This window comes from Notolepis coatsorum (assembly GCF_963971535.1).
Source record: "Notolepis coatsorum genome assembly, chromosome: 13".
NCBI lineage: Eukaryota > Metazoa > Chordata > Actinopteri > Aulopiformes > Paralepididae > Notolepis > Notolepis coatsorum.
The window spans coordinates 122,858,450-122,872,072 of NC_140177.1; the positions used below are offsets into that span (position 1 = coordinate 122,858,450).

Consider the following 13,623-nt stretch of genomic DNA (forward strand, 5'->3'; position numbering starts at 1 on the left):
ACACAAGTTGACTTGGTAATACTCACATTTTGAGAAAAAAAAATGGCTTTTAACATGTGCAATGTTCAATGAAATAGAAAAATAAATAATACAATTTGTTGATTAATCCCACTGGTCACAATGGTGACCGTAATAATGTTTTTGTTATAAAGCTCTGCAAATGTTACTGAATGATGTAGCAATGTATTTCCAGCTAAATTGAAATAATAAACAAATAACGGGTCTCAATTAAATATGTGGTAGTAAAAAGAACCTGTGGGAGGATTTCAACAAGATAAATGCGACAACAGTGCAAAATATTTCACTATAATATTTCAAAGCAAAAAAATAAAAAATAAAAAATTATATATATATATTGTAACAAAGGTAGCAGACAGGGGTAGGTGGAATGTGCAATATGGTTGTACAAATAATCAAACACACAGTCAAACAGCTTTAGCTCCCCGCTGGACAATGGCCAGGGGCATTTATTTAAACAAAACAGAAAATTAAGAAACAAACAAAAATCATACTGGCTCCCAGTGAAGCACCGAATTGTCTTTGCTATAGTCCAATCTTTAACTAGGCCGGGCCGCTGTCCGGCTTACCGGCTGTTTAACTCACGGTTTGGTTGTCTCCCCACAGCTCTCCCACTCTCCATTCCAAGACACCCTCTGATGTTCTTGGTCTGTCCTCTTTGAGAGGCATGCTGATTGCTAATTGAAAGACAGCTGTGTGTGTGTGTCTGCATGTGTGCAGCTGTCAGTCTTCTTCTCTCCATTGGGGGGAGCCAACAGGCAGGAACATAGCATCCATTGATCACCATTCCCCTCAGCCCCTTACATACCCCCCCCCCCCTTCAGTCCCTGCTTGGGAGAGGCAAATAAGGTCCTGAGGGCATCCCTCCGGGACAGGGCGTCTGCGTTCCCGTGTTTGGCTCCCGACCTGTGGATCACAGAGAAGTCAAACTCTTGCAAGGAAAGAAACCATCTACCGACTCGAGCATTAGTCTCCTTCTTTTTGGATATCCAGACTAGGGGTGCATGGTCAGTTACGAGAGAGAAATGTCGGCCCACCAGATAATATCTGAGACGCTCCAGTGCCCACTTGATAGCCAGTCCTTCCTTCTCTACCGTAGCATATCCTTGCTCCCTTTGGTTCAGCTTCATACTGATGTAGAGTACTGGATGTTCCTCACCTCGTATCTCTTGAGAGAGTACGGCTCCTACTCCCACCTCTGACGCATCCGTTTGCACGATCATCTCCTGTGTGAAATCCGGGGTGACCAGAACGGGCCGTGCACAAAGTGCCTCTCTGAGACCCTGGAACGCCTTCTCTGCCCCTTCCGTCCATTCCACCATGAGGGGCTTGGTGGCTTTGGTTAGGTCTGTGAGGGGAGCAGCTATAGAGGAGTAGTTAGAGATGAAGCGAGAGTAATAGGAGCTAAGTCCCAGGAATGTCTTTACCTGTCTCTTAGTTGCTGGTCGGGGCCACTCTTCAATAGACTGAACCTTACGCTCCTGTGGTTTCACATTTCCTCGTCCGATGGTGAAACCCAGGTATTCAGCCTCCTCCAAACCAAGCTTGCACTTCTTTGGATTGGCTGTTAAACCTGCTTTGCGGAGAGCCTCCAATACCGCGGCAAGCCTGTCCAAGTGGCTCTCCCAGTCCTCACTGTGGATTACCACATCATCCAGATATGCAGCTGCATACTCACGGTGAGGTCTCAACACTTTGTCCATTAGCCTTTGGAAGGTGGCTGGGGCTCCATGCAGGCTAAAGGGCAACACAGTGTATTGGTACAGCCCTGTGGGGGTAGCAAACGCAGTCTTCTCCCTGGAGTCAGCTGCTAGAGGCACCTGCCAATACCCCTTGGTTAGATCCAGGGTGCTGATGTACCGGGCCTCCCCCAGCCGGTCAATCAGCTCGTCAACCCTAGGCATGGGATAGGCATCAAATTTAGATATTTCATTAAGCTTCCGAAAATCATTACAGAACCTTTTTGTGTTGTCTGGCTTAGGGACCAGGACGATCGGGCTAGCCCATTCACTATAGGACTCCTCTATGACGCCCAGTGTCAGCATCTTCTTGACCTCTTCTTCAATGATGACCCTCGTGGCTTCTGGGGTTCTGTAAGGCCGCATTTTCACCTTCCGACCCGGCTCTGTCTGGATGTGGTGTTCCACCAGGGTGGTCTGGCCTGGTACACTGGAGAACACACCTGAGGCTCTCTGCACCAATTCCTTCATCTGCTGCAGCTGCATTTTTGAGAGCCCTGGCCCATACGTCACCTCGACACCTTCATCCCTTGGTGAGGAGTAAGGGAAGACACAAGGAGAAACACAAGATACCAGCACATCTCTGGCATACCACATCTTAAGCAGGTTGACATGATAGATTTGAATAGGCTTTCGGCGTCCTGGCTGGCGCACTTTGTAGTTAACTGGGCCTACCCTTTCGGCCACCTCATATGGTCCGTGCCAGGAGGCCAGAAACTTGTGGTCAGTGGTGGGTACCAGTACCAACACTTTGTCCCCAGGTTGGAACTCACGTGGCTGTGCACCCCTATTATAGACCCGTCTTTGGGCTTCCTGGGCTTGTGACATATGTTCCCTTACCATTGGCCACAGTACCTTCATGCGGTCCCGCATCACCTCCACATGTTCCACCAGGCTGCGATGTGGGCTGGGCTGCTCCTCCCAGGCCTCTCTAGCCACATCAAGTAGGCCCCTTGGTTGCCGTCCATACAGGAGTTCAAATGGTGAGAATCCTGTAGATGCCTGTGGTACTTCTCTAATGGAAAACATGAGGTAAGGCAGCAACTGATCCCAGTCCCTGCCATCCTTATCAACCACTTTCCGGAGCATGGACTTCAGGGTCTTGTTAAATCTTTCGACCAAACCATCCGTTTGTGGGTGGTATACTGAAGTTCTAATTTGTTTACCTTGAGGAGCCGACACATGTCCTTCATGATCCTAGACATAAAGGGGGTCCCTTGGTCCGTAAGTATCTCTCCGGGTATCCCAACTCTGCTGAACATCTGGAGCAGCTCCCGTGCAATGCCCTTCGTTGTCATGTTCCGGAGAGGAATGGCCTCAGGATACCTGGTGGCATAGTCAAGGACAACAAGGATATATTGGTGTCCCCTTGCAGATTTCACTAGCGGTCCCACTAGGTCCATGGCAATCCTATCAAAGGGCACCTCAATAATCGGCAATGGTATCAGTGGATTTTTGAAGTGGGGTTTTGGTGCCATCTTTTGACATTCTGGGCATGTGCGACAGTAGTCTGTTACCGCTCTTACCACTCCTGGCCAATAGAACCATCCCCTGATACGGTCTCTGGTCTTCTCGACCCCCAGATGGGCCCCGAGGACATGGCTGTGGGCCAGGTGTAAAACTGTGGACACATACTGTTTGGGCACCACTAGCAAACATCTTTTTTGACGGTCCACCATCTGAGCATAGTAGAGAAGTTGATTTTTTTATCAGAAAATGGGGATATGAGAGTTTACTCACCCCGGGAGCCAGTTTCCCTTCTATCTCTTGCACATTGCTCCGAGCATGCAGCAGATTGGGATCCCCCAACTGGGCCGTACCAAACTGTCCTCTCAACCGGGGTAAGGGCTGGGCTCCCTGCTCGGCTTCCCCCGAGCTCACTTCATCTGGAAAGGAAGCAAATGGGTTCTCCAACTCCTCTTCTGAGCTGGGGAATACACCTTTGGGGAAGTTAGTACACGTTTGCGTCCTTTTGAGGTTACATTACATCCAGTATATTGAGTTCTCTCGCTCACCTTTTTCCTCCGGTATAGTTCCAGCACCGGGACGGGGAGACAGGGAACCACTCCCACCTTCAGTTCACAGGTACCCTGAGGTGTGGTGAGCTGAACCTTACCCACAGGATATTCCCTGGTATCCCCATGAACACAGGACACAGGTATCGACTCACCAGGTTCCAGCTGGTCAAGGAGATGGGGTTGGACCAGTGAGACTGAACTACCTGAATCCACCAGTGCTCCTGCATCCTTTCCATTTATTTTTACTGGCACCATGTGGGGAGGGGAGCATTCGGTGGCCCAACAGGAGTCCAGTAGATGTTTGCTAGTGGTGCCCAGTCCGGCTTACCGGCTGTTTAACTCACGGTTTGGTTGTCTCCCCACAGCTCTCCCACTCTCCATTCCAAGACACCCTCTGATGTTCTTGGTCTGTCCTCTTTGAGAGGCATGCTGATTGCTAATTGAAAGACAGCTGTGTGTGTGTGTCTGCATGTGTGCAGCTGTCAGTCTTCTTCTCTCCATTGGGGGGAGCCAACAGGCAGGAACATAGCATCCATTGATCACCATTCCCCTCAGCCCCTTACAATATATATATATATATTTTTTTTAATGCTGCCCCCTGTGCCTATGCAAATGCCCCCGCGTGCCTATGCAGGCACGCGTGCTTAGGGTTGCCTACCCCTGGTGTAGACTATCACATGCTGCCCTACTGTTGGTCTGGGGAAAGTGTTGACTATCACATGCTGCCCTACTGTCGGTCTGGGGAGGGTGTAGAGTCTACACCCTCCCCAGACCGACAGTAGGGCAGCATGTGATAGTCTACACCCTCCCCAGACCGACAGTAGGGCAGCATGTGATAGTCAACACTTTCCCCAGACCGACAGTAGGGCAGCATGTGATAGTCTACACTCTCCCCAGACCGACAGTAGCATGTGATAGTCTCTACACCCTCCCCAGACCGACAGTAGGGCAGCATGTGATAGTCTACACTCTCCCCAGACCGACAGTAGGGCAGCATGTGATAGTCTACACCCTCCCCAGACCGACAGTAGGGCAGCATGTGGTAGTCTACACCCTCCCCAGACCGACAGTAGGGCAGCATGTGATAGTCTACACCCTCCCCAGACCGACAGTAGGGCAGCATGTGATAGTCAACACTTTCCCCAGACCGACAGTAGGGCAGCATGTGATAGTCTACACTCTCCCCAGACCGACAGTAGCATGTGATAGTCTCTACACCCTCCCCAGACCGACAGTAGGGCAGCATGTGATAGTCTACACTCTCCCCAATCCGACAGTAGGGCAGCATGTGATAGTCTACACCCTCCCCAGACCGACAGTAGGGCAGCATGTGGTAGTCTACACCCTCCCCAGACCGACAGTAGGGCAGTATGTGATAGTCTACAGACACCCTCCCCAGACCGACAGTAGGGTAGCATGTGATAGTCTACACCCTCCCCAGACCGACAGTTGGGCAGCATGTGATAGTCTACAGACACCCTCCCCAGACCAACAGTAGGGCAGCATGTGATAGTCTACACCCTCCCCAGACCGACAGTAGGGCAGCATGTGATAGTCTACACCCTCCCCAAACCGACAGTAGGGCAGCATGTGGTAGTCTACACTCTCACCCAGACCGACAGTAGGGCAGTATGTGGTAGTCTACACCCTCCCCAGACCGACAGTAGGGCAGCATGTGTTATAGTCTACACCCTCCCCAGACCGACAGTAGGGCAGCATGTGGTAGTCTACACTCTCCCCAGACCGACAGTAGGGCAGCATGTGATAGTCTACACTGTAGACTATCACATGCTGCCCTACTGTCGGTCTGGGGAGAGTGTAGACTACCACATGCTGCCCTACTGTCGATCTGGGGAGGGTGTAGACCAGGGGTAGGCAAACCTAGGCACGCGTGCCTGCATTTTCATAGGCACAGCATTAAAAAAATATATATATATATATTATAATTATTTTTTTCTTTTTTTTGCTTTGAAATATTATAGTGAAATATTTTGCACTGTTGTCGCATTTATCTTGTTGAAATCCTCCCACAGGTTCTTTTTACTACCACATATTTAATTGAGACCCTTTATTTGTTTATTATTTCAATTTAGCTGGAAATACATTGCTACATCATTCAGTAACATTTGCAGAGCCTTATAACAAAAATATTATTACGGTTACCATTGTGACCAGTGGGATTAATCAACAAATTGTATTATTTATTTTTCTATTTCATTGAACATTGCACATGTTAAAAGCCATTTTTTTACACAAAATGTGAGTATTACCAAGTCAACTTGTGTTCTTAAAACAATGACAATAAACATAGTTTTATTAGGTTGAAATAATGTGGTTGTGTACTTATTTTTCTGTTAACTTATTATGGATTGAAAACTGAAAACCTTAATGCACAGTAACTGAACTCAATATTTTTAAGTTCTGGTAACTTATTATTATTTTTTTTTTACAGTGTAGTCTTGCGATCTATCAAAACTTATTTACACAATATACCTCACATTCACCCTCCATTCACATCCTGGTGTTCTCCTGGTGTTCTCCATTAGGCCTGTAGGTGGAGGTATGACAGCACACGTACAGTACACACACCGATGGTGTGTGATGTGTCCAAAAATGAATGGGCAAATGTGAGTGAAATGGTTGCACTGTATGCAGCTGTTTGTCTGCATTGCATTCCCCCCCCCCCCCCAACTCAGATTTAGGGTTGATACAACCATCATAATAATATTGTTAATAATAACAATAACAATAATGATGTAATAATGTAAAAAATTTCATTAAAAAGACCTGATTATGAGAAGAAGAAAAAATTCGATGCATGGAATATTGTTGAGGCACACTAGTTACAACTATATTTCAAACAGGCACTCCATGTCAAAAAGGTTGCTGACCCCTGGTGTAGACTATCACATGCTGCCCTACTGTCGGTCTGGGGAGGGTGTAGACTATCACATGCTGCCCTACTGTCGGTCTGGGGAGGGTGTAGACTATCACATGCTGCCATACTGTCGGTCTGGGGAGGGTGTAGACTACCACATGCTGCCCTACTGTCAGTCTGGGGAGAGTGTAGACCAGGGGTCGGCAATAGGTGGCCCGCGGGCCAAAATTGGCCCGCCAGCAATAATATCTTTTTTTATTATATATCAGACCAACTAGGCTAGGCTATATGTTAGTTATAATGTCCAAATAGAGAAACTACCACCACCTAAAGAATGCTTATTATACTTTGTTTTATCCATGTTGATAGTGAATAACAGGTAGGCAGTGAGGTGCAATGTAGCGCTTGCTCAACATGAAAAAAGTCGGTGGACAGCGCCTGGTGCTGAAATAACAAACAAGCAGTGTGGTGTGAAATTAAAACACCAGTTCAGTAAGTCATTCAAACTTTATCTTTACTAATATATATATATGACTGTGACGGCACCACACATGTGAACAGTAACAATGCAATTAAACTGAAGTCAAATCAGAGCAAAAAAAGCTGAATCTGCTTCAAGAAGATGCGCTACATTAGGTATATAAGGAATTACAACAAGACATTTATTAACTAAATAAAACATACAATTAGGCTTTTAACCCTCTAAAGCCGGGCGCAACACTAGACATGTTTTGTAAAACATTGAATATCTTTGGATTTGTTTGTGATAAAGACTTGCTTTATTGTATCGGAATCGATTGTCATCTAAAAATGTTGTGCATCTCTCAAAGAATGCGCGGATGTAAAGCATAGAATCTTGAAATATCTAGATTGGTTGTTTTCCCTGGACTGCATCTAATCCGCTGTATCTATCCATTTATCACATATCTATGTCTGTCACTATAGCCAATGGAAATGCTAGAAATGGTCACGTGGACTGGGAGAACCAATGGAAAATTCCTATTGTTTCTCAATAGGCTGTCAGATAGACGCATTGGTTGCGCGTAATGTAAGATAGGCAGATAAGAGAGAGGCGCTTGTCTCTGGTTTTATAATAAAATGGCAAACAGACAAAGGTATAATGTTCAGTGCAAATGTGTATGTCGTTTACAGTTTATTATGCCACCTATGCAGCTCGTTTATTTTGTCCATTCTCTGCCTCTGCCACAAATGTATGTCTTAGTTATAAGGTGGTCTGTCACAGAGTTAAAATGTTTTCACTATCAATATATTAAATTAGCCATTGTTTTTGTTACCGGCCCCCCATACAATGGCTTGGAAAAAAATTGGCCCTCGGCCAAACCTAATTGCCTACCCCTGGTGTAGACTATCACATGCTGCCCTACTGTCGGTCTGGGGAGAGTGTAGACTACCACATGCTGCCCTACTGTCGGTCTGGGGAGAGTGTAGACTATCACATGCTGCCCTACTGTCGGTCTGGGGAGGGTGTAGACTATCACATGCTGCCCTACTGTCGGTCTGGGGAGGGTGTAGACTACTAGGCTTAGCACAATGAATGGAAGCGGACAGTGCTGGTTAGCTTAGGCATTGTCCAACTAACACCTCTCCCGAAGGCTAACCGGCACTGTCCACTTCCATTCATTGTGCTAAGCTAGGCTAACATGCAGCCAGATAGCTTTCTACTGAACGCACAGAGAGGAAACTGGTATCTATCTTCTTGTCTCTCTCTGGAGAACACGGTAAGCGTGTTCCTTTAAGGATACAAAGAGCATTGTCTCCACAGCCTGGCTGTTCTGTTTCAGCAGAAACTCAATATTATCTTGTCGTTTGTCCGTTTCTTTGATAGGCCCACAATTATTAAGCCTTTAAAAGCAAGTTTAGAAGAAGAAGTCTTTATTTGTCATGCAGATGAACACACACATGCGGGATGGGCGACCCACAGGAACACACACACACACATGCACTGAGTCGCCGATGAAATGTCTCTCTGCACTTTTCCCATTTGGCCAAGAAGGGAAAGAAACACCTCTCTCTGATCACAAAAGTGATATTTACTTTTACATTTACATTTAGTCATTTAGCTGAACACTTTTATCCAAAGCGACTTACAAGTTCTGTACGACAAGTCAGCAGGAAGGGTACAACTCTTACAGCTGAGTAACAATGTTCATCAAACAGTGTTGAAACTTGGGTGCTGCAGTGTTGAGTGCATAGTAGTAAAAACTATTACAGTAGTAGTAGGAAAAGGCATCACAAGCATTCCATTCACACACATGTGCGTGCACACACACACACACACACACACACACACACACACACACACACACACACGCACACACACACACACACACACACACACACAGCATTAACACTTTGACGACCGATGGGCTTAGTCTAATTAGTGGCTAGAGGACCGGGGAATGTAAACAAACATCTGGGTTTTCTAACAGCTATATCTATACTTTATAGTGTTGCTATCTGTCCATTCTCATTGTTAATTGAGTGCATAAACCGTCCCTTCAGAATGGCTTAAAGAAAAAAAAATCCATCGGTAGGTTGTCATTTTATAGCGCCGTGAATATAAGCTTTATCGCAGATTTCGTATCATCTATTTTCTGGAAAGCTAGTTATAGAGCTAAAGGCTACTAACGTTATATTCAACGGCATTTCCGTTGTTATATGCTAATGAAATAAGATAAACTGCTTATGATCCGGACTATTCCAGAGCATCTATGGATGAAAGGGGGGCGGCGGGGTACGTCGATTAGTATTATTGATTACCAATAGAGTGTCCGTGTAAGTAGCCACATTCACAGATCGATTGCTAGCGTTGCACAGCAAGCTCCGATCCGGCTATAAATGAGGTGATAAATGTCTTACCGTCAGCCCGTGTGATACCCGGCAGCATTTCCCCGTTATCGATCGGCATCTGGTAGATCGATATGTCCATTGGTTGATGATAAATCCCCTTATTCCATGGTGAAATCTCCGCTTCGAAACGTGATACACGGTGCATGCTGTTAGTTTGTGATCAGAGTAATATGATACTCTGTTGGAGGGTAAAAAAAAAATTCCATTCGCCCACAATGATACTGCAGTGGAGCGATGGCGCCCCTAAGAGGATCTGGCCGGTATTGCATGTTGGCGATTCCACAGATGCGGGTAGATCTGCAGAGTCGATCGGGGATCTTGATCCGGTTATTAATATGGAATAAAACAATAACAACTTGCACGGCTATATACGTGCCTCTGGTCCACAACGCATGGCACCGAAACACGTATTTATACGTGGCCGGTCCCCATTGTGTTAAAAGAACGACAACATAGTGACCATCATCTCTATCTCCCAGACGGCTTGGGGCAGTGGCCAAGCCACAAACTGACATGCAGATTGACAGCAACTGCAGAGCAAGAACCGTTGTGACATCCTCCGGGCACGACGCAATTAACACAAGTAGATTTCTTGAACTGATTTTAATGAAGCTTGTTCATTCTCCATCCAAACCGTAAAATCTGTATAACATACAAATGCATACAAAAGATACCATTAACATTGAAAGTCCATTAAAACCATGGTCAGAACATCAACTGTCACATATACCAAATCATCATCCAAAACAATCAATACCTTATTGGCTGCGTGCCAGTATAAGAGAACATCGATGCGTTATGGTGTTGTTATGTTTTTAATCCTTATCTTGGAAGATTGTCTTGTTAAGTTGTCTTGATGGATTGTCTTTTGCTTGTAAGGATTGACAGGAAAGTCAATAATCCACCCACAGTCATGTCGCAACTCAAGAGAAAGAAGGCGGAAACACGTCACCGGATACCAGGTGGACCAAGTCTCGTGAGATGAAATAATTGAACAAACAAATAGAAATAGTGCGCCACTAATATATCTTATATAAACCCATAAGAAATACAATGAAATACAATTGTGTGTATTATTATTAATATACAAAAATAAGCATATAAAATTGTAAACGAATATAACTATATTAACCAACTGTTAACCATAGCTGCAGTTACAACCGTGATTGATGGGGTTCTATCAGATAGCCAGCCAACCAATCACAGGGCCTGATAGTGTGGCAGTGAAGGGTGTTGTTATACAGTAAGAGCATCACATCAACAAATTAACCATGAACCATGACTCTTGTGCATTAAATAGTCTAATTGGTCGTTCACCTGCCTTTATGTCAAATGACTGACTTTTTTTGTATCTGGTTTTCAAGTATGGACTATACTTTTTTTTTTTTATGAACTATTGTGTCCGTTCTTTTTTATTTTATTTTTTTCTATTTTTAAACTGAATCAAACCACACTTTTTTTCTCTGTCTATTCTATTTTATTATTTTTATTACTGAATGAAACCGTAAACAGAGGCCTATTGGGATGCTAGATCCTAATGTGAAACACTGTGATTTACCTTACCTTGCTATCTTTTTTATGCTAGCTTATGCCTGTATTTTTTACTGCTGTGAAGCACTTTGAACTGAATTTCTGTATGAAAAGGGCTATACAAAAAAAGTTATTATTATTATTATTATTATTATTATTATTATTATTATTATTATTATTATTATTATTATTATTATTATTATTATTATTATTATTATTATTAACTAAATCCCATTGGCTACACTCACAGCCCCACTACCTCTGTTTCTCCCTGCAGTCATGTTCAAAGAGGAGGACCCCCTGCTGTCCCAGCCCTCCCTGCCCCTGGAGGGGAGCACCATGTGCCCCCTGGGGGCTCCAGGCAGGGCGGACAGGGGCCTCCACCTACGAGGTGACCCCGAGGAGCGAGGCCTGGGCTTCCACCTGCCCCCGTACCCCTCCACCTACTCCCCCCCGTACCCCACCCAGGGCTACCACGACGAGTACTGCTCCAAACCCGACGCGGTGACGGCGGTGGAGGACCCCACCGGGCCCAGGGGGCTCCTGTCCGAGCGACATCCCAGCTTTGAGAGCCTGGAGCTGGGCTTCACCGAGCTCCTGCCTCCCCTGTACCCCCGCGCCCCGCAGCCGTCCTCTCCCTCCCCGTCCCCCTGGCTGGACTCGCCATACCTGTCCTCCTCGCCCTCTCCCTCCCACTCCTCCTCCCTCAGCCCGTTCCCCGCCAGCAGCCCCGTCTCCTCCTCGCCCCTGCCCCCCGTGCCCACCCCGCCGTACCCCCAGTACTCCGCGTATCCCGCGGAGGCGTGTCCCTCACCCCCTGGCAACCCGCTCCCCTACCAGGACTTCTACCAGGCGCCTTACTCCCACTACGAGGGCTGGGACCCCCGGGGCCGGGCGCTGGGGGCGGGGCAGGGGCCCGAGAGGGAGGCTGTAGCCTCCAAGATCCAGGACGGCCCCCTGGAGTTCTCCAGCTCCGCCTCTATGCACCACATCACGTTAGAGGAAGGTGAGATGCTTGTGTGACGGGGGCCTCACGCCGTCAGCGCTTTTTTCAATCTCTTTTGTTCATGTTAGACAATATTGTAATCATTTGAACCATTGCACTGAAGAACCATCACCGCATTGTGAAGTTGTCACGGGGCTTCTGCTATCCCATGCCCTGTAAGTAGGATGTGCCCATGCATTTGCACAGTTGTAAGGTCAAATCACTTGGAGTGTGAACGCGATATCACAAGAAAGTATTCAACCTCTACTGTCTTTACCAATTCATTTATGAATGAACACAACACTCCAACTTACCATCTTTAGATAATAAAGTACTCAAACTCTGCTGTTTTTAAATATGAAGACAACACTCTAACTCAGATAGATAGATAGATAGATAGATAGATAGATAGATAGATAGATAGATAGATAGATAGATAGATAGATAGATAGATAGATAGATAGATAGATAGATAGATAGATAGATAGATAGATAGATAGATAGATAGATACAGACAGACAGACAGACAGACAGACAGACAGACAGACAGACAGACAGACAGACAGACAGACAGACAGACAGACAGACAGACAGACAGACAGACAGACAGACAGAACCATTAACTCGTCTCCCTCCTCCCCCCACAGTGACAGAGTTCATTGGCGAAGACATCCAGTCCTTCCACTCAGGCTCCCAGATGGACAGCCAACCCAGCTGAGCTCAGTACCAATCACCCCACTTCAGATGCAGTATGCTACTATTCAGTATGCACTCGGAGTTAAGATGCATTGCTGTGATGAAGGCAAGCTTGAAAGGGGGATCTGAAGACCAGGACACTGTTGTAATTATGATCATAGGCAACTGTTACGATTTTATAAAGGGAGACTAATGTTTTTTTTTTTTTTTTTTTTTTTTAAACCTGTTTTCAATATAAATTATACAAGCAGCCCAATTAACATGTTGTGTATTTGTATGTGTCTGTTTGTTGCTCTGGTACAGAGTTGAATCAAGTGTAATCTGGTCTTGTTGATATGGTACAGTGCTGAATCAAGTGTGATGTGGTTGACGCTGCCAACTAAAGGCAACTCTTATAATGCATCTTCTATGCCGTAAGATCTTCATTGATGACAACACGTTGGATTGGAGCAACAAATAATGACCCGAGAATGTCTGATCACATAGCCTTTTTCACATAAACAGGTACAATAATATTCAATATAGTAACTGTGCAAGTGTATTCTAAAGCAGTGATGTCACTGTGGTGAAAAGACAAATAGCCAGACTCACATTTATAAAAAAGTACTACCTCACTCTTTACCTTCCTTTCACTAACTCTGTGAAGGAATGTGAGTTCTGCTCTACTACCACACAGTAAAATCTGTCTCTTCACCATCTAGGCCAAACTGCCTAAATGTCCTGCCAATGTCTTTTTATATGACTGCTCTGGTGGCCATTTTACTTCTCTACTCGGCTGATAGAAAGAGCTTCTCTGCTACAGGGGGAACCTGTCTGGGTGGTAGGGTTTATTGTCGCCTGACAGTCATCATTGGGTCAAATCAAGTCAAGTCAGCTTTATTTATATAG

At 45.7% G+C, this 13,623-nt stretch overlaps 1 protein-coding gene across 1 annotated transcript in view; it reads left to right on the forward strand.

Moving 5' to 3' along the window:
• Positions 1-12,979, forward strand: part of nfatc4 (nuclear factor of activated T cells 4) — a 116,319-nt gene extending 103,340 nt beyond the window's left edge. The window contains exons 12-13 of the mRNA XM_084327514.1: positions 11,332-12,060; positions 12,687-12,979. Coding sequence (XP_084183640.1) covers positions 11,332-12,060; positions 12,687-12,757 — 800 coding nt within the window. The 3' untranslated portion in view covers positions 12,758-12,979. The remainder of the gene's footprint in view (positions 1-11,331; positions 12,061-12,686) is intronic.
• Positions 12,980-13,623: the final 644 nt, after the last annotated feature.